The sequence below is a fragment of the Accipiter gentilis genome, chromosome W (assembly GCF_929443795.1).
Source record: "Accipiter gentilis chromosome W, bAccGen1.1, whole genome shotgun sequence".
Taxonomy (NCBI): domain Eukaryota; kingdom Metazoa; phylum Chordata; class Aves; order Accipitriformes; family Accipitridae; genus Astur; species Astur gentilis.
Genome location: NC_064918.1, coordinates 30,152,708 through 30,173,444, shown reverse-complemented (window position 1 = coordinate 30,173,444; position 20,737 = coordinate 30,152,708). Strand labels below are relative to the sequence as shown.

Here is a 20,737-nt window from a genome sequence, read left to right as displayed (position 1 = left end):
TAATATTTGAGATATATTTATTTTGGGTCTTAGTATTTGTGGTGGGTTAACTTTGGCTAACAGCCAAATGCCCACTCACCTGCTCACTCACTCCCCCTCCTCAGTGGGACAAGGGATAAAAAAGCTCATGGGTTGAGATAAAGACAGGGACATTGCTTACCGATTACTGTTTTGGGCAAAACAGACTCAACTTGGGAAAAATTAATTTAATTTATTGCCAATTACAGTAGATTCAGGTAGTGAGAAACAAAACCAAACATTAAAACTACACCTTTCCTCCCCCCTTTCCCATGCCAAACTTCACTCATTCACTCCAGACTCCTCTATCCCCACCCAAGCAGCACAGGGGAAGATGGGAGATGGGGATTACCATCAGTACATAGTGGTTTCTCTCTGCTGCTTCTCCCCTCTCACACTTTTCCCCTGCTCTGGTGTGGGCTCTCCCACAGGCTGCAGTACTTCAGGAAAAAAATAACTTCTCCAGCATAGGTCTTCCATAAGCTGCAATGAATATCTGCTCTGGTGCTATGGAGCACCTCCTCTTCCTTCTCTGACCTTGGTGTTCCCTCTGCTGTTTTCCTCTCTGTCTAGCAATTTCTGCCCTTTCTTAGATATGTTTTCACAGAGGCACCACCAGCTTCACTGACTGGCTTGGCTGTGGCCTGCAGTGGGGCTGTTGTGGAGCTGGATGGAATTGGCTCTATCCAGCACAGGGCAGCCCCTCACCTCTTCCCACAGAGGCCACCCCTGAAGACACACACACACACACACACCCCCCGCTACCAAGGCCTTGCCGCATACATCCAATACAGTGTTAATAAAACAGTTTTGACAAAAGTACATAATCTCTTATATTCCTAGCAGTATACATGGCCTGTCCCTTATTCAAATATATATGTATGTATGTGCGTATATTGCAATTATGTGTGTCCATCTCTCTTTGCAACCAGCCACTGAACCATACTATACATACACATTTGAGATGATTTATGAAATCACGCTGAGGGGGGAGGCAAGTCCAGGAATTATTTGTATATTTATAAGTGACAAGCCCAGGAATTATTTGTATATTTATAAGTGCAAGCATGTTCATGTACATATATGCACTTGCTGAGACAAGGATACATAGAGGGATATGTATAATCCTATTTGCATACATCTCCAGAGATGGAGATCATGTCTCTTTTTCTTTCATGCATTTTTTCAGTGTAATACAGTGTTGATCAGAAAACTAGTGTTAAGGTTCTCATGGCATGGAAAGGTGTATTTGGCTAAAGAATATTTCTACCAAGTGCTAATAATAATAAGGGTAATGCTAATTGAATGATACTGAATGCTTGTAATTATCATTGTCATTATCAGGTTTCTCCAGCCAGTGGAAGAAACAGATTACCTACTCCATCTTCTGAGCCATCCCTTAGCATCGTGAGGTTTGCACTGCCACCCCAGCACACAAATAATGGGTCAGATTCCTCTGATTCTAAGTACAGCTCTCAAACTTCAGTGTCAGGCATCAGTGAAGAGCTCCATCAGTATGAGGCTACTCAAGGCTCTGGGGCACCAGTCCATCAAGTAATAGTGGAAGCCACTGAGAATCCTGTCTTTGCAAGATCCACTGTAAGTAGCTCACATATTGACTGGAGGGAGGGCAAGAATATTTTTTTGTTCGGTTGGTTTTTTTTAATTTAAATCTATTTCTGTGGGAAGGCTGTAATATTTCTTTCATGTTTCTGGCTGATTATGCTTTGTATCTGTGCCAAAATTTGGAGCACTTGTAGACAGGATGTGAAGGCTTTCCTTTAGAATCAAGTTGGGGGTAAAATTATGGTACCAAAGCTGAGGTCTTCAGCATGTGTAATTGCTGTTATATCATATTAGCACCAGCCACAAGAGAGAGCTCTCAGTCTAGTCAATGACTGTTCTGGGTGACCTCCAGGAAAGAAAGTGGGGAGAGGTTTAAAAGATCCAAACCTCTTCCACACAGCTCCCTGTGGGCCACCATCTCATATACCTCTTCTCTGGACAGCTCACTTGGGGAGAAAGATTGATAGAGCCCAGAAAAAATGAAGTTTCAGGGTTGTATCAAATCTTGGGTCTGTTCCATCTTGCTAATGGGTTGACATAACTGCGATTTCAAAGGAAAGTGAAAAAGCTCCATCTCCTGCTCCCCATGATGCTGCATGCTGAGCTGCAATGTGGATCTCTTTTTGTTCAGCAGAGGCCTAAAAATAGGTACAAGCACAGCCACATTTGAAGTTGGTCACGGTTTATTGACTGATGTGGCTGCTGTGCTTCACGCTTTTTAAAGAAATCCAGAAACAGATTCCTGCAGTCTGTACAAACTAACCCACTAACATCCTGTGTATGTACCCTGGGTGGAGCCTTTTCCAAATGCCTGCAATTCTGCTTTTTGAACCAGTTAAGATCAAGTGCTTGCTATCCACCCCTTTGAAAAGATGGAGCAGTATGTAGGAAGTGCATATATTTTCAGCTGTAGTCCTGTGTTTATCTGAAGTTATGCTTTCCAGGTTTTAACAACTTCAGACAAAAAATGTCTGGAAAAATCAACAGTTCTAAGACTCCAGAACACTACCTTTATAGAGTTAGAACCAGGACAATACCATTATAAATGTTGTTCCTGGGATAAAATATAAAAGAGTGTAGTATTTGTTTGCCTTGCTTTGTCAGAGGCATAACCATGTGTCTCCGTTTCAGGTGGTTCAGCCAGAGACAAGGTATCAGTCGAATCCCAGATTGCAATCAAATCCAGAGGCTGGCACTCAGCAGGCATGGCATCAGGGCAGACAACCAAAATGGGAAACAACAGAAGGGCTGTGGCCACATCCTTACTGTCCTTGCAGGGACACTTTTGAAATTTCTGCTGAACGGCAATCAGGACCTAGCAATAGGGGTTGCTTGGGCCACAAGGCTCATTCTCATAACATGAGAAGCCCAGTGTTTGGTGCCATGAGTGCCTCAGGACCAGCCTACTGCCAGCCTATCACTACTGTGACTGCCTCAGCTTCAGTGACTGTTGCTGTCCACTCTGTCGTGCACAACCACAACTCTTGGGGAGGGAGCTTTCTGTCCTACAAGGGATACTATGAAGCTGATCATGGGCCATTTGAGGACCCCCACATGCCTTTTGATGTGTGGTATGAAAGAAGAAATTCTAAAGTATAAGTTATAAAACTGCAATATGTTGAATGTGAAGAAAGGATACCTGGCAGCAACTCAGAATAAGGTAGATCTGTCTCCTGTAGCCAGTAGATTTGCCTGTCTTGGAAGATAAGAATTCTCTGAAGTACCTTTCCTTCAGGTAGGTTTACTTCTTAGTCCCTGATCATCTGGAATCTTCTGACCATGAATATAGTACGTTTTGTACTAGAATTCAGGTTGGATAAGATAGTGCTTTCCAATGCTAAGAAGTTACAATGATCCAAACATAAACTACTCCAAGAGCCTTGCAAAGAGGGTGAGTACATATTATGATCCCAATTTACCAGAAGAGGAAAATGAAGCAAAGATGTTATGTAGCCCATTCAAAGCTATGTGATTGCATTTCCTGTTGATAGATAATAGAATCACAGAATGGTTTGGGTTGGAAAGGACCTTTAAAGATCATCTAGTTCCAACCCCCCTGCCATGGGCAGGAACATCTTTCACTAGATCAGGTTGCTCAAAGCCCATTCCAACCTGACCTTGAACACTTCCAATGATGGGGCATCCACAACTTCTCTGGGCAACCTGTTCCAGTGTCTCACCACCCTCATCGTAAAGCATTTCTTCCTTATGTCCAATACAAATCTACCCTCTTTCAGTTAAAACCATTGCCCCTTGTCCTGTCACTACAGGCCTTGATAAAAAGTCTCTCTCCATCTTTATTATAAGCCCCCTTTATATATTGAAAGGCCACAATAAGGTCTTCCCAGAGCCTTCTCTTCTCCAGGCTGAACAACCCCAACTCTCTCAGCCTTTCTTCAGAGAGGCGTTCCAGCCCTCTGACCATTTTCATGGTCCTCCTCTGGACCCGCTCTAACAGGTCCATGTCTTTCTTGTGCTGGGGACTCCAGCAGAGCTGCTCTCAATCCCTTCATCCCCCAGCCTGTATTGATACCAGGAATTGCCCTGACCCAGGTGCAGGACCTTGCACTTGGCCTTGTTGAACTTCATGAGGTTCACATGGGCCCACCTCTCAAGCCTGTCAAGGTCCCTCTCTGGATGGCATCCCTTCCCTCTAGTGTGTTGACCACACCACACAGCTTGGTGTCATCAGCAAACTTGCTGAGGTTGCACTCAATCCCACTATCTATGTCATTAATAAAGATATCAAACAGTACTGGTCCCAGTACAGACCCTTGAGGGACACCGCTTGTTACTGACCTCCATTTGGACATTGAGCCATTGACTATAACTCTTTCGATGCGGCCATCCAGCCAATTCCTTACTGATCGAACAGTCCATCCATCGAACCCTATCTCTCCAAGTTAGCGCCAAGGATCTTCTGGGGGACCGTGTCAAAGGCCTTACAGAAGTCAAGATATAGATGACAGAAGTTGCTCTTCCCTTATCCACCAAGGCAGTCACTCCATCATAGAAGGCCACCAGATTAGTCAAGCACAATTTGCCCTTGGTGAAGCCATATTGGCTTTCTCGAATTACCTCCCTGTCATCCATATGCCTTGACATAGCTTCCAGCTAGCAACATAGCTGGCAGCAAACTTTACTGCCTCCATCTTTCAATATCTGATCAAATATATCAGCCCACATCTCCCAGCAGCTAATCCAGCGTGAAATACTTCTGCATCTTACAGTGGAATCTCTAATTGAATCTCCAGCGTTAAGGTAAGGCTTTCCCTTGCCGTTCATTAATCACAACTTTCCACCTAGAATTCTGTGAGTTACAGTTTTACTAAATAGCTCAAATTGCAGCCTTTTTACAACACAGGAACCATCTTTCTGCAAAGAAAATGCTGCCCATTCTATAGTAAGTTTCAGCATCCTACTGAGTAATAGCACTGCACAATATCAGAATTGCATTGCAGGCTAATCTTTTGTTGAACAATTTAGCACCTCTGAATACTGTTGTTTTGCATCAGCCAATTCAAGCATAAAGGCTGAAGTATTATGGAAGAAGAGGAAAGTGCACAAGTGTTTGTCTTTTCCCACCACTGAGGGCTAAGGTCTGGGACCCTTCATGAATACCAAGGTAAACCTGTCAGTAAAAGGAAAGCCTTGCTAGTTGGTATTCAGCACAGCTGGAGCTCAAACAAAATTTAAGGCTGCATTATATCTAATGATTTCAAGAACTCAGCCTTGGGTAAATTCATGGAGGAGAAGGAGTAGGAGAAGAACTGAGGGCAAGTTTGCTACTAATGGCTCTGCTGGCATTAGCTGGCAACAAACTTTACTGCCTCCATGTTTTTACATCTGATCAAATATATCAGGCTTCTGTAAAACTACAAATATCCTGCTACTGTAAACATTTTGGAATTCCAGATCTGCATTAGCAAAAATCAGTGAACCAATCTACTCCACTAAGATAAACCACCAGAACTTTATACTGGGACAGAGATCGACAATAGGCATTAAAACATTTGCATCTCATCCATCTAGCATTAGGATAAACAAGAAGATTATAGCTCTGACCACTTGGTGTATACGATGTCTGTTAATTTACTTACTATTCCACACCGTTGGACTAATCTATCCCTTTCTGGAAGTTTGGGGTCATCTTGACCCACTATAACAATGCTCAGGCTCTGATAGTTTATTTTATTTTATTATTTTATTTTTTAAACAAGGTGAACTAATGTCATATTGTGCTAGAAAACAAGAAACTGATGGGCAAAAAAGTAAAATAAAAGAAGCTGAAAAGTTGAAATGCTCATTTTATATACTAAGAGACCATCCGCTCCAAATTTTGAATGAAGGGCTGCTACAGTCTTCCATTTGCCACGATACAAAAATATGCTTGCCAAATCTTTTGTCTGTTAAGTAGGAAAGTAGCACAGCAAATATACCCCTGTAAATTTAGGCTAAATCTATGAGCAGCCTATATGTCAGTGTGTTCCATCCCTTACAAGATCAGGTCCTAAAAGAATAATTCTACCTTATTTCTTCACCACCAATAAAATAAAATAAAATAAAATATACTGACCTGAAAAAAAATACAAGTTCTATTTCAGGGCATGCAATATCTGTATAGTAATAATCCCCATGTAGGTAATGTATTTAGACCTAAGTGTAAACCTCCTACTCCCTGCTTTCTGCAAATCTCTTACATACATACATAAACAAAAAATCCTGACGAGATTTAGCAATCATTCTCTCAGTTCCTGCCTCCAACATTTTGTTGTTGTTGTCAAATGGATGTCAGCTAAGTCTGATTGCCTATCCAGTTTATGTTTGCCTAAGTAGTTAAGTCATCTTTCAGAGCATTTTTATTTGGCCCAGTTCTACCTCAGTTCTGTTTTAGGGCTAGGATTATTTTATTTTTTTTCGTGCTGCAGTTTGCCACAAAGGACCTGTGTTACTTCCAAGATTAGCGATTTTGCAGAGCTCCAGAGGTTGTTTGGAATGGATTAGGATCTGTTTCATTGTACTTCTCAAATTCCCCTCAAAAGAAAAACTTGCTCTCCTCTCATACTTGACAAATTCACATTCTTAATTAAATCCACAAGAAAATGTGCCTGTAGTTCTAAACAGAAGAGCCTTCGGACTTTGCTTTACAAAATTTTAATATGAAGTTCTGTGTTCATACTTATGGTTCCCTAGCTCCCAAACAGGGCTTTTTTCCTCACCCATTTATAAATTGCTGTAAACCTCATATAAAGATAGCAAGAGAAGGCCCGGAGAGCATCAGTTGCAGTGTAATTGCAGCATGTTTGTAGCTCCATGTGTCCTTTCCAGGCAAATCGTTGTGCATATGAAAGATCTGGAAGACCTATATCTGGAAGGTTAAAGGTAAAATCCAGCTAATATTGGACAATACTAGCTGCTTCAAACTGACTTAATTCCAGAATTAGCAAACTTTGCTGAAGAGGGCCATTTTTGTTTCCTTTCATGCTGGGAGTCAGATTTTCCTGGAACAGATTTTAATACCAGCAATAAAAATACTACTATGTCTAGCATGTGACAAGGAGTTAATAAAACATAGGGAAAACAGGACCATGACGTAAGCATGCTTGACACACCATATGTAGTAATAAAATGACAGATACACTGAAATGTCTAAATGTTAAAAGCATACTTATTTTTATTTAAAAAAAAAAAAGTCAAGACACACAAATGCTTTACCTGACAATAAAATCAAACTCCGATCCTGCGAGCATTAACACTCCAAACAGAGTGGACACAGCTCCATCCAACACTGGTGCAAACATATGTTCCAATGCAAGGACAGCCCTATGGTTCTTGTCTCCTACAGCAGTTAAAAATGCCTGTAAAACAATGAAATCCATTTCATTAGAGAGAGACGTACAGCCTTTCAAACAGCTTCTCCCTTAGTATGCGGTTTTTCACCAGTTAATTACTTCAATTTACAGTCCATTAAAGTATCTCTATAGCTGGCTAGACTTCAAGACAAGGTCTGATCCTGCAGTCATACCATATAGCCGCTGCTGAAGTCACATGACCAGAGTAAGCATTGATTACAGAGTCAGAGCCATAGTAATAATTTTGGAAACAATGCATGCCTGCACCAGTAGGCTTTTCATTTGTTTCTCAGTTTGCTTGTTTCCACACGCAAAGATTTCATTTTATAGTAAAAGCACTTCAGGTGTAAAAATTATAGGGCTATTCTTGTCACTCTCACGAGGGCATAGCTTCCATGACTGTCATGTGAAGTTTGCTGTAAAACTAGCCAATACCGATTCAGGTTTTCCTGAATACACTTGGAACAGACCAAGGACTTGCAACTTTTGCTCACGCACACAGTCACGTCCACGGTAGCATTTACTAGAGGATCAAGTCTTTCTGTCACTTTACACAGAAGTGTCCACTGATACAGCGCATTTTTCCTCACAGGTCTGAGGATCCACACTGTGAGATATTATACACAGTAAGCACTCAACTGATGGAAAGTTGTCAGTGTATTCAACAGGACCAGTATAAAGTAACACTACTAAGTTGTGTGCTGCTTTTTTTACATTCCTATTTCACTCAAGATGAATGTGTGCGCAACTTTTTCTACTTCAAACCTAGCAGCACTATACTATGCCCAACTATATAGCATACTAGCTAGCAGCACTATATATGCCCAACTCTGTACCTCATCTATGACATGTCCCCAAGGCCAGTCCCTGCGGGCTGTCCCTGTGGCCAGTTCAAACCTTGAGAAGCCGCATATAACCAGCCCCTAGGGAGCTGCAGTGACCAGGAGCACTGCAAACAGGGCATGCAAACAGGGACCATCATCTGAGAGGAGCAGTGCGGAAGTTTGCGTGAAAGGGCGTGTGAGAAGGGCAGCACGTTCTACCAGTTGTCAGGCTGCTGCCTTCTCTGCTTACCCACAGGCTTTGGCTACGGCCCCAGCAGTCACCCCAGCTAGCTGTTGGCTGTGCAGCCCTACCCAACAGCTTGAGGTCTCCAGGGAATTAGAAGGGCTTGTCAGACAGTGCTTTGGGATCGTCAGAAGCATGGTGGCAGAGACCCGGCAAGAGCTGCACTCTGCAGCAGCCGGGAACCATCTACCTAGCCAGGTTAGCCTAGGACAAGTGGAGGCAGCCACCCAGACAGAGCATCCTATCACGAAAGCTGCTGTCCAGGTGGAGGGCTGTAAAGTCTGTACTCCACACTCCTGGGTGGAGGAGGGTGCAAGCTCCACCTGTGCAAGGTGCGCTCTGGTGGAGTCACTCAGGCAGCGGGTGGAGGAGCTGCAGGAGGAAGTCAGCAGGTTACGCCGTATTAGGGAGGGGGAACAAGAAATAGATAGAGTATTATTTGAGACTTTGCAAAAAGAAATACTAACGCCCCGTGGCACTGACCTCCAAGGACTACCAGACAAAGAGTGTCAACAGCGAACAGACAGCATCTTGGAGAAGGAGATGCCATGGTCTCTGGTGACTCTTGGCAACAGGATATCACTTCGCCCCCCCCCCCCCCCCTTTTCCTCGTATGTACCAACCAGCAACATATACGAAGTCTTAGCAGTGGGTGAAGCCAATGAACAAGACTCACAGGGAGAAACTGCACCAGTTGCACACACTAAAAACTGCAAAAGGAAGTGGCAAGTGCTAGTAGTAGACCACTCTCTGCTGAGAGGCACCGAGGCACACCCATCAGCCGGCCTGATATACAGTCAAGGGAAGTTTGCTGCTTGCCAGGAGCCAAGATCCAGGTTGTCTCAGAGAGACTGCCACAACTGGTTAAAAGCATAGACTACTATCCCCTACTTCTTTTCCATGTGGGCACCAATGACACTGTAAAGCATAACCTGGGCAAGATCAAGCAGGACTTCAGAGCCCTGGGGGCACAAGTGAAGGGGACAGGGGCCCAAGTGATCTTCTCCTCTGTCTTGCGAGTCAGGGATAGGGGTGCGGGCAGAAGTCGACGCATCATGCAGATCAACACCTGGCTTTGTGGCTGGTGTCATCGCCACGGCTTTGGCTTCCATGATCATGGGACGTTCATCGATGAATACAGCCTATTAGGGAGAGATGGGATCCACCTATCTAGAAGAGGAAGGAGAATCTTTCCTGGCAGATTGGCTGACTTAGTGAATCGCGCTTTAAACTAAGGAACTTGGGGGGTGGGGTCCAAAGCCGTGACATTTGTGTACTCATAAGCAACAGAGTGGATGAGCGCACCTACCAGAGTAGTGAGGAATGCTCCCCAACCCTCCAAAAAGGTTCCGCCAAAAAGGTGAGACAGTCGACAGTCCAACTGAAGTGTCGCTATACCAATGCACGCAGCATGAGTAACAAACAGGAGGAGCTGGAAGCCACTGTGCAGCTGGAAAGCTATGATCTGATCGCTATCACTGAAACTTGGTGGGATGAATCACATGATTGGAGCACTGAAATTGATAGCTATAAACTGTTCAGGAGGGCCAGGCAAGGAAGGGAGGGTGGGCGGGGGGTTGCCCTCAATGTAAAAAAAATGGATTGATTGCACAAAGCTGTCTTTGAAAAACAGCAGTGCACAGGTTGAGAGCTTATGGGTGAAAATTAGAGACCAAGCCAAGAAAGGAAACCTCGTGGCTGGTGTTTACTACAGGCCACCTTATCAAGGGGTGGATGTTGATGAAGCGTTCTTGCTTCAACTACAGGAAGCATCACACTCACAGGCTTTGATCCTGCTGGGGGTCTTCAACCACCCTGACATCCACTGGAAAAGTGACACAGCAAGCTGCAAGCAGTCTAGGAGACTCTTGGAGTGCATTGAGGATAACTTCCTAATCCAGGTGATAGAAAGCCCAACCAGAGGAGATGCATTACTGGGCCTGTTGCTTACCAACGCAGAGGAACTTATTGGAGAGGTCAAGATTGGTAGGTAGCCTGGGCTGCAGTGATCATGCCCTGGTGGAATTCATGATCTTGAGGGATATAGGCCAGGCGAAAAGTATAGTCAAGACCCTAAACCTTAGGAAAGTGAACTTCCAGTTGTTTCCCTGTGCTCTGATCACTGAATCAGGCTATCTTCTAAAACATCACACAGCAATGACAGTGAAAGTATAAAATTGCCAGTTACTTCAAGAATTGTCCTTTTTCAAATAATATTAATCAAAAGAATTTGAAGTCCATAGTGAGGACTAAATCCCTCTGGGAGATGGGCTGAGTGAGAGAGATGGGAAAGTTCCACCTTGCCTAGTGCGGTGTTGCGTTGTGGGGTGTCCCCTGCGCTTTGGGGATGTGGTGCTGTATTCGGAGATCTGCCCAGCAAGCTCCCAGATTGGAGGAGTCCCTGGGCCAAGCACTCTGTTTTGCTAGGGGCAGTTGCAGTGGCTATCAGATTCATATAGGTCAAAGATGACTTAACAGGGCATTTAATATGTTCCTGTGAAATAATATTCTGCTGGTTCATCCAAGAATTTGTGCGTTTTGAAACTTAAATCATTATCTCTCCTTAGGCTAGCAATAGAAAGTTACAGGATGTAGTGCTGTTCAGAACAGATGGGATATTTTAGATGTTTGGGGAAGACTAAAGCTGTTTATTTTCTTGAAAAAAACCCCCATTAATTTTATGGGGAATGCTTTGAAGGGGAGGAATAAATTGAGTTTTTTACCCCTAAAGCTTTTTGGGGCTTGTGGTTGAAAACCAATTTAATTATTTTAACTCATTTTTTTTCCCCTCATTTTGGGGAAAAAACCCAGAAGTGTTAAAACCTTACTTAGCTCCTGGTCCCTATTTTATTGCTCTGCTTTTCACAGCTTTTCAGTGGCAGACACTAGTTTGACCAAAGCAAGCCATTTTATTTTGGTTGCGGAAATATTTTACACACACACATGCACATACACACACATATGTGCAGAATTTTGATGGAAATTTTTTGATGATTCCTGATAAAAATCACCTTCTGATTTATAAAACTTCTCTCCAAACATCTCAAAGTGCAAATAAACCTGAATGCATTTACACTCAAAGTCTAGGAATATAGTAAGTAATAGTATCCTCAGAATAAGGAAATGTTTGGGCTCAGATTTTCCAAGCTGAACAGCAGGCTAATATGAGAATCTTAACTGTGTCCAGTATCAGATACAGCTTTTTTCTCTTTGAAGTGTCCATTGGTTTTGTCTGAATTTGTAGCATTCAGGAATCCAGGCATCCACATTTTTTTCAACTGGCATCAGGATTTCTTTACCAAGAAGTCCATGACTGATGGAAAAAGAGTCCAACATTGCCTGACTGCTAACTGTAACCACAAGAATCATGAAATGAGTGTTGGATTAGCTTGATTTGTTTCTTTTTCTTGAACTTTAATTAATGTTTGGGGTTTTTTTCCTCTGCATTTGTAAAGGGTAATAACTGAAGCAACGAAGAGGCCAAAGATGGAAAACTCTATTTCCAGAACTGCTTGAAGAGCTGCTCAAAGTTGTGGAAAAGGACATGCTGCATCAGGACAACAATTCACTGTTACTGTAACTTATTGTATTATTTTGTTAAATATTTCTATAAATATTTAAAGATGTACACATATGTAATATATGAAAGAACATTGTAAAGTAGTATAATCTGGAGTCATTTGCCTCTAGTTAGTAGAGTGGGGACAATTTTGGGTTTGCTCTGTACTTACTGTATATTCATCTCTTTGCCACAAGTAAACTTAATCTAGTTCTAAATTTCAGCATAAATTGCTGCTGCTTAAATATTGTATGATTTACTTGTATAATTCTATGCAAATATTGCTTATGTAATAGGATTTTTTTTTTCTGTAAAGGTACATGCTTGTTTAAAATATTTTAAATTTGCATATCACAACCCTGTGGTAGTATGAAATGTTACTGTTAACTTTCAAACACGCTATGCGTGATATTTTTTTTTAAATAAGCAGATATGAAGAAAAGCATGTTAATCTTGGAGACTTAAATAGGTTTAGCTGTGTGCAGGTTTTGTTTTGCTGTGTGTATTGATGTGTGCATCTGGAAGCGTGCATGTCAGTGTGCGTATGTTCCCAGTGTACTGTAGTTTCTCTTTTACTGTATGGTAACCCTTAATGGGCTTATGAACCCACTGATGCTGGTGTGAGTCTGGCTTTCCCTGTTAGTAGGCACTAGTGAAAACCGCATTGGTGTTTACCAACATGTACCATAGACTACCATCATCAAAGGGCCAAGATAAAATAGAAGCGAAGACAGGAAGTCAGAGTTCAGGAGTGTGGTTCAGTTTCCCGCTCTATTAATGACTTGGTACACGTGATTTTGGTCAAGTCACGTAATTGCCCTGTACCTCAGTTTCTCAATCTGTAAAATGGGTATAACTGTACTTACCTACCTCCCAGGAGAGTTGTGAGGCTTAATTACTGTTTGCAAAAGTGTTTTGATATTTTTTCATAAACGGTGCCAAGTAAGTGCAAATGCTATAACCATTCTTCTTTCACTTCAAAAGGTGCTGGATATTGGGAGGTGCTGGTGGTTATAGAAATTCGGTGAGCATATGCCTTATTTTGATATTGATACTGTTAACTATGAGTGGCATTAGAAGCTAAATAATCTAGTTTTTTGTTGGTAAGCCACAGCTCAGCTGTGTCCTTATAGCATTCAAAGCAGTATCCTGTGTCACCTTATTTTAATGGCAGGAAAGAAGTTAATAGTAAGTGGGAAAAATCAAATGGAAGGATGAAAAACCCCTTATATTTTTACTTATTAAATATCAATGACTTTCTGTTGGATCCAGGACTCTAATGAATGACACTTAAGACCTGGTATGTTTTTTTCACTGCTGTTTTGATTGTTTTTTCCCCCACTGCATTGGCACTTTTAATTAAAACAGCTAAACCGGGATCTCTTTGTGAAACTAATTTAGCTTTTTTTTTTTTTGCCACCCAGAAAGCCAGTCATATCCTGGGCTGCATCAAAAGAAGTGTGGCCAGCGGGTCAAGTGAGGTGATTCTCCCCCTCTACTCTGCTCTCTTAAGACCCCTCCTGGAGTACTGAGTCCCATTCTGGGGTCTCCAGTACAAGAAAGACATGAACCTGTCTAGAGAAGGACCATGAAAATGGTGAGAGGGCTGGAACACCTCTCCTCTGAAGAAAGGCTGAGAGAGTTGGGGTTTTTCAGCCTGGAGAAGAGAAGGCTCCGGGAAGATCTTATTGCGGCCTTTCAATATATAAAAGGAGCTTATATTAAAGATGGAGAGAGACTTTTTATTAAGGCCTATAGTGACAGGACAAGGGGTAATGGCTTTAAAGTGAAAGAGGGTAGATTTGTATTGGACATAAGAAAGAAATGCTTTACGGTGAGGGTGGTGAGACACTGAAACAGGTTGCCCAGAGAAGATGAAGATGTGGATGCCCCATCATTGGAAGTGATGATGGTCAATGTCAGGTTGGAATGGGCTTTGAGCAACCTGATCTAGTGAAAGATGTCCCTGCCCATGGCAGGGGGGTTGGAACTAGATGATCTTTAAAGGTCCCTTACAACCAAAACCATTCTATGATTTTATGTTCCCAATATTTGGCCATCTCCAGTGTGCTAGGATCCCCTTTTGTTGTCAGCTCCTTTCACTGTCACCAGATTCTCTCAGTAGTCTACCAGTCCTCCTGTTGAGTCTAAAAGGTCTATTAAATCCCCATCCAATTTCTCTCCATCTCTTGCCCCATTTTCTAGCCCCCTCCTTTCATTTCTTTTTTGATTTCTGTGGTACTAATATACTAGAGATTATAGTCAGCTACAAAAATCTTTTTCCTGAGATGATATTATATTGACCAGATTCACCCATTCTTACGTTTTAATACAGTTCTTCTGAAAAATAGATTAGAATAGTCTTACAGGAAAATGATTTATGCTGAGTGTGTGAAGAGACCTTTCTGTATGTAATGTTGAGAGTTCTGAGATATAACACTACTAAGAACAGGTAAATTGAAAAATTTTTAAAACATGGGTAGCTTTTCATTTGTAGTATATAAACATTTAAATTCTGAAATTCCCCAATTTCTAAGAAAATATCTGAGAACTCCAACTTAGTATTAAAATTGCTTAATTGGCAGAAAATAGAAATCAGGTCTTTGTCTAAGCTTATCCTTAACATTGCATAGATCAGCACTGCCACTGTCAAATGTGAACACAGAAAAATAGCCCTTTACTCTAGTCTTGGTCACCAAATAAATGCATAATGAGCATCCACAACTGCTCTCTTGCAAGAAAACTGTCATTTCCCTGCACTTCTGTACATCAGGTTGACTAAGCTGGATGATTAGGTGCACTCTAGATTTGGACACCTAACTTTGAAAATGTTGAAAATGTTTATATAAAACATTCAAACGTTTTTTTTCTCTCTGCTTCTCTTTATTACATTGGAAAACTCTTTCCCTACAGATTGCACATTTGAGCCCATTATTAGTAGCTGATGGGTTTTGAAAGAAGAATTCAAATAATTTAAATTTTAGTGGTCCAGAGAGATTAAATGACATTATATGATTTTGAATATCTCCCTTGAAATGTTTCTTTACCACAAGATACAGATTTTACATACAAGAGGGCATAAACAGCTACATAGCACTGAGAGTCAACAACAGCGAGGCTGCAGATAATGAGTGGGAGAGTGTGGCCTAAAATAGTGAATATTAAGAACTCTTCTTTGTCTATGTATTTGTATAGCTCACACAACCAGATACCATATTTACCCATGATCTTAATCACAGTTTTCAAAAAGCATTATTAAATACTAAAATACTGTTATGTATTCCCTCTTATCTTCTAGGAGATTGACTCAATAGTTAGGAACTATTTCATCAGATCAGATGTACTCTACCATGAAAATTCAAATGGCACACAAAACTTTGTGCAAGGTTCATGACTCTTCTGAGAATCATGTCACTGACTTAGGAGTCTAAGTAAGGATTTGGAATATTAACAGTCACCATTTTATTTTAAAATACTTTGAAAATGCTTTCTAGTTTTACATACCAAAGCAATATGAACAGTGAATTCCACACCAATGCCAACAGAAGCAACCAGGATAACCACAGGCACTGCACTCAGCTTTATTCCAATTAGACCCATTATGCCAAACAGCTCCACAGTCATCAGAGCCAGCACCACCACCTAGATGATTTCAAACAGCCGTTAGTAACTTCTCATAGTCTAGACAAATGAAAAGGAAGGATATTTCAAAACAACATGGGGACTATAAAACATATCCCTCAGATCGGTCCTCCTCTTATCCCCAAAGACAAGCCACTTTTCCTTGTTACATTGTGCTCAATGGCAATGACCCTCTAAGGAGTTAGTTTAAATTATTATCCCAAGAACCAGTTAAAAGATCAAGCATCGCTTTTCTATTGATAACAATTTATCAATGTGATTTGAAAAATAATTTTTTTCTTCCTTCTCATGGATACCCACTGGAAGATAAATTTTCTCTTTTTCACCTGTTTCTCTGACAATCCTTCTAGAAAAACTAACTTTCAAATAACTGCATTGGAATTCTTTTTGTAGTACTCCAAATGTAAGTGAGGATGACTCCAGAGTAGGTTTAAAGCCCAGAAGAAAGTGAATGTCATAATTAGCTGATGAGTCTCGGGTTACAGAGGGCCTTCGAGCTTTAAAGATACTTGGAGGGATTGACATGGACAATGCAAATAGTTAAATCCAAAGGAAAGCTTTTATTTTTCTTTCATGTAAAAAATAATGAGGGGAGGAAATCTGTGGAATCAACTTCAAAGTTTCTAAAGCCAAGCAGGAAAAAAAGAGACAAACTTATAAAAGCAATGGCAGACTGAAAATAAACCACCTTTCCAAGGTGCACTGTAATAAATTATTTTATAAGCTAATGAATCAAGAAAAATAACATAAATTGCTTGATTAAGTGCTATGAAAAATATTTTAGACTAAACATTTACCTTTTAATATATTTGCCATATAAACATATATTACAAAAACTAGTAACTGTTTTACACTTTTCTAAACCATGCAACATTTATAAAACCATACACATTTTATAAACCATACAACAGTTTATGGAATTTAAACATAGGAACATCATCATCCAATTTAACTTGAATATTTACTATGACGCTTATGGTGCCTTGCAGAAAGCATGGAGAAGTATTCTCTTCAATTTATAATTTTATAACTCTTTCTCCTCAATAGCCCAGTTACACACTTTTCTCAGTGTGTACTGTACAACCTAAGCATGTCAGTATTTCCAGAAAGACTGCATTCAGAAATCAGTGGGCAAATTTACAGGCAAGTAAGTCACAAGCAACTGCCTTGAAAAATAACAGTCTGATATATAGGAGGAAGGAAAAACTAAATAGAAATAACTTTAATATTTAATAACATTCCTAATTTTCCTCTGTGTATTTCTCATGATAATGTGCATCTGAACAAGGGCAAAAGTTCACGTAACCTTATAAGAAACCTTTAAAGCTGCAAAAAGGTGGCCAAAGGATTAAGGTTATTAAGGTTTGTACCTTTAGCATGAACTCTACCCCCTCAAGTTGAATAAATATATAATGAATGATGCAATATATATACGCCATTAGAGACCCAGACATAAAAAAAACCCCTTCCTGACTACAGCAAGAGCTATGCTGAAAGCAATTTGACTTCAACAAAGACCCTTATAATAAACTTACAATGATGCCAGATGTCCAAGGGTTCAGGAGGAAGAGGGCACACACCAGAAACGTGCAAGCCAAAACCACACTAATGGATAAGAGGAGCCAGTGACGAAGCCCAATATACTGCTCCCAAAATAGAAATGGGTAACCATTTGGGTAGCTGGCAACCCCCAGGCCAGCATAGTTATTACAGATAGCTCTCACTTTCTTGATAGCTTCCACAAAGTCAGAAGTTTCACGCAATCCATTGAGGTAGAAAGGAAATTGAGCATATTCTATGGGCTCAGCTGCTGGAACTAGGAAAAGGATAGCAATGTTTTAATGTGTTTGGGAAGAAGGAGATACACAGAGAGCATGATTAACAAGACACTTGTTCTCTATAGCAATATGCTTAAAGGTGTTAAATATAAATTTTGCATCTTTGGAACAACTGACACTTTAAAAACACTAAATACAGGAGATTACTATATTTGAGATGAACACGGCCTGTTATCAAGTCCCCAAACCATTCTATATAATTTAACAACTACAGATATAGTTCAATATATGTATTTTATCTTCACCAGCCTTCTACTGAATACCTGCCCTAGGGTTCAGATACACTGAAGCACAGCTAGCTTGTTACCTAAGCACATTTTCAAGAGTGCCAGTCCTCCCCCACGTCCTCTCCCATTCCCCCCTGGTGTCCAACAAGCAATCCTCCCAATAAATTCAAAGCTGAAGCAAAGCAAGGCAAACCAGCATTACTGCTCAAGATGCAAACCAGTGAACAGCACAGAGTGGGAGGGACAGAAGGAGAACACCCACTCACACAGACTGCTCCCCTAAATAGCTCTTGCACCATATCGGTGTTGGTAGCTTATACATATGAGCTAACTTGATAAAATTTCCTTACATATTAAAAATTGAGGATAAACATGATGTAATCTCAGTGATTAAATTCAGGAATTTCATGCAATCTCCAGGTTTCTCTCACATATGGAACTATCAGATGACATTAAAAAGCAATGCTTATTATAAGTTTTTAGAGCTTTGCTAGAAACTGTTATAAAACTCATTTTTCAACATGATAAAACCCTTCAGTGGTGCCACATTACACTAGATTCCACAAATGCATTTGTCTCCTGAGGCTACAGAGTAGCACAATATATTGTTCTGTTTATGCTTCTGAGCCCTATATAGCATCACCCAACTATACAGTTACTAGATCTTGAAGGAAGGAGTGAGAGCACCTATATAAACTGTAAGACATTAAGATGAAATGTTACTTACTTCTCAGCCTTGTTTCTGGCATATAGTCTGCTTTGTCATGGACCCATTCTGGGCGGTGAGGCCGGATGTTGGCTTGTGAGGCAGCGTAGGCCACAGGGTCATTGCTAACCCAGGCTGTCAGGTAGATGTAGAAAGCATTTGGGTTAATGATTCCATCTGCATCCACCAAACGCTGTTTAGTCAACTGCAAAATGGAAAGATTAGAAGGCATTCAGAATGAGTTTTGTTTTCAGGGCTCTTGCTGCAAAGCTTATGACAAAAAGCCTAGGGATGCAACACACACATATAGGAGGGGGGAAAGAAAAAGACAAACAGCATAAAGTTTCACTTGAAGTGACTTACCAGCAAACTATTTGTCGTGGTTTAACCCCAGCCAGCAACTAAGCACCATGCAGCCGCTCACTCACTTCCCCACCCCACCCAGTGAGATGGGGGAGAAAATCAGGAAAAGAAGTAAAACTCATGGGTTGAGATAAGAACGGTTTAATAGAACAGAAAAAGAGAAACTAATAATGATAATGATAACACTAATAAAATGACAACAGCAATAATGAAAGGATTGGAATGTACAAATGATGCACAGTGCAATTGCTCACCACCCACCGATCGACACCCAGCTAGTCCCCGAGCGGCGATCCCCCACCCCCACTCCCCCCAGTTTATACACTAGATGGGACATCACATGGTATGGAATACCCTGTTGGCCACTTTGGGTCAGGTGCCCTGGCTGTGTCCTGTGCCAACTTCTTGTGCCCCTCCAGCTTTCTTGCTGGCTGGGCATGAGAAGCTGAAAAATCCTTGACTTTAGACTAAACACTACTTAGCAACAAATGAAAACATCAGTGTTATCAACATTTTTCACATACTGAACTCAAAACAGCACTGTACCAGCTACTAGGTAGACAATTAACCCTATCCCAGCTGAAATCAGGACACTATTGTTTGACAACAAAGAAAAATCTAAATAACTACAGTGACAGTGGAAAGTGGTTATTTATAAACTAATATTTATATAATATTTATAACAACCACTAAATCAGCAGATGGTTCCAGAATAGATTGAACCAATTAAATCTGAATTCCAAAAGACTATCTGTAGCTGAGGGTGAAAACCAACCAAATTGGAGAAACATATTTTAAAGAAAGGGGGAAAAAACTTAGCAAGAGTCCCTATACATGCCTGTGTGCAGTTAACCTCTGTTGTTAACATTGAAGGAAATGCCACCCAGTAAATGGAGGAAAGCTATAAAAATAAAACAACATTTGTATAAATTTTTCTAACATTTGTCTCTTATGACCTATATATTTCAGAAAATGCCCAGTGCCAAAAAAACCAAAGTGCACTGTGTTATTTGGGTTACTGTTGGCAAATGTATCTGTGGGGTAAACAGCTGTGGTACACTTCTAGGGTTCTGCAGCCAAATACTGCACAGCTAGAGCTCTGACAGAGGACTCTGTGGATTAAAAGTATTACTGGGTTTTTTTTTTTTTTTTGTTTTGCTTTGTTTATTTAAAATTCTGGCTTGGCTCCAGTTTCAGGTCTTTTTAATGAAATGAAGAGCAACAGTGACAGCAGTTTAAAAAAAAGCGCAACCCCCCCTCCCCAAAAACTAGATTCCAAGGATCTGCAGGATCCACAGGATATGTAACAACTGTTTGTCTTCAAACTGTCTTTGGAATTGCATAGCACAGCACTCAGCCCTTGTGGGTGCACCACACTTTTCTTCCTCCCAGGCACAGGAAATTGTATCAGCAGCTGTAGTCCAATCACATTTGTTCTGCAGTGTATGTGGTACACACTGCTAAAAAAAATCTCACTAAAGGTTTTCTCCTTGGCTCCCTACCTTTGCTAAATTCATAGCTGAAGCATCATTCAAACCTGACAGCATGCTGCATGTTGCCATATAGCAGTGTGTTTTACACACCATAGTAACTGAACAATGTAATTCGTAAATCTGTCACCTTTAATGCCAGCAAAAAAAGAAAATAAGCAGATCTGCCGAGAAGCTCACTAGAGAGACTATTTTCTGCCTGAAAGCACAAAGACTCAGTGATGATTCTATGAGAGGAGAAGCTAGGTTACTGCAGAATTTTTTCTTAAGAAGTTTAAAATCAAATTTTGGCATAAGGAGTCAAACCCAGCGTTTCACCTACCTATGTGATAATAAAAAGCAGCAAATGCAGTCATATGCTGTGATAACCTTATGAAAGAAGCTCAGATGTATTTTATTTAGGCAGCT

The 20,737-nt window shown here is 40.9% G+C and overlaps 1 protein-coding gene and 1 long non-coding RNA gene across 4 annotated transcripts in view; one reads left to right on the top strand and one right to left on the bottom strand.

The window, feature by feature from the left end:
- Positions 1-20,737, bottom strand: part of LOC126035435 (protein patched homolog 1-like) — a 132,558-nt gene that overhangs the window by 16,452 nt on the left and 95,369 nt on the right. For both annotated transcript variants that reach the window (XM_049793981.1, XM_049793982.1), the window contains exons 17-20: positions 18,498-18,681; positions 17,241-17,521; positions 15,568-15,705; positions 7,300-7,442 (exon numbers count right to left, since the gene is read on the bottom strand). In XM_049793981.1, the coding sequence (XP_049649938.1) occupies positions 7,300-7,442; positions 15,568-15,705; positions 17,241-17,521; positions 18,498-18,681 (746 nt within the window). The remainder of the gene's footprint in view (positions 1-7,299; positions 7,443-15,567; positions 15,706-17,240; positions 17,522-18,497; positions 18,682-20,737) is intronic.
- LOC126035531 (uncharacterized) lies at positions 1,369-15,048 on the top strand. 2 transcript variants are annotated; one of them, XR_007504973.1, is made up of 5 exons: positions 1,369-1,617; positions 2,716-3,319; positions 11,960-12,080; positions 13,048-13,087; positions 13,488-15,048. It is a non-coding gene; the product is annotated as an uncharacterized LOC126035531 (long non-coding RNA). The 2 variants fall into 2 exon arrangements; XR_007504974.1 differs by having other exon boundaries at positions 11,960-15,048.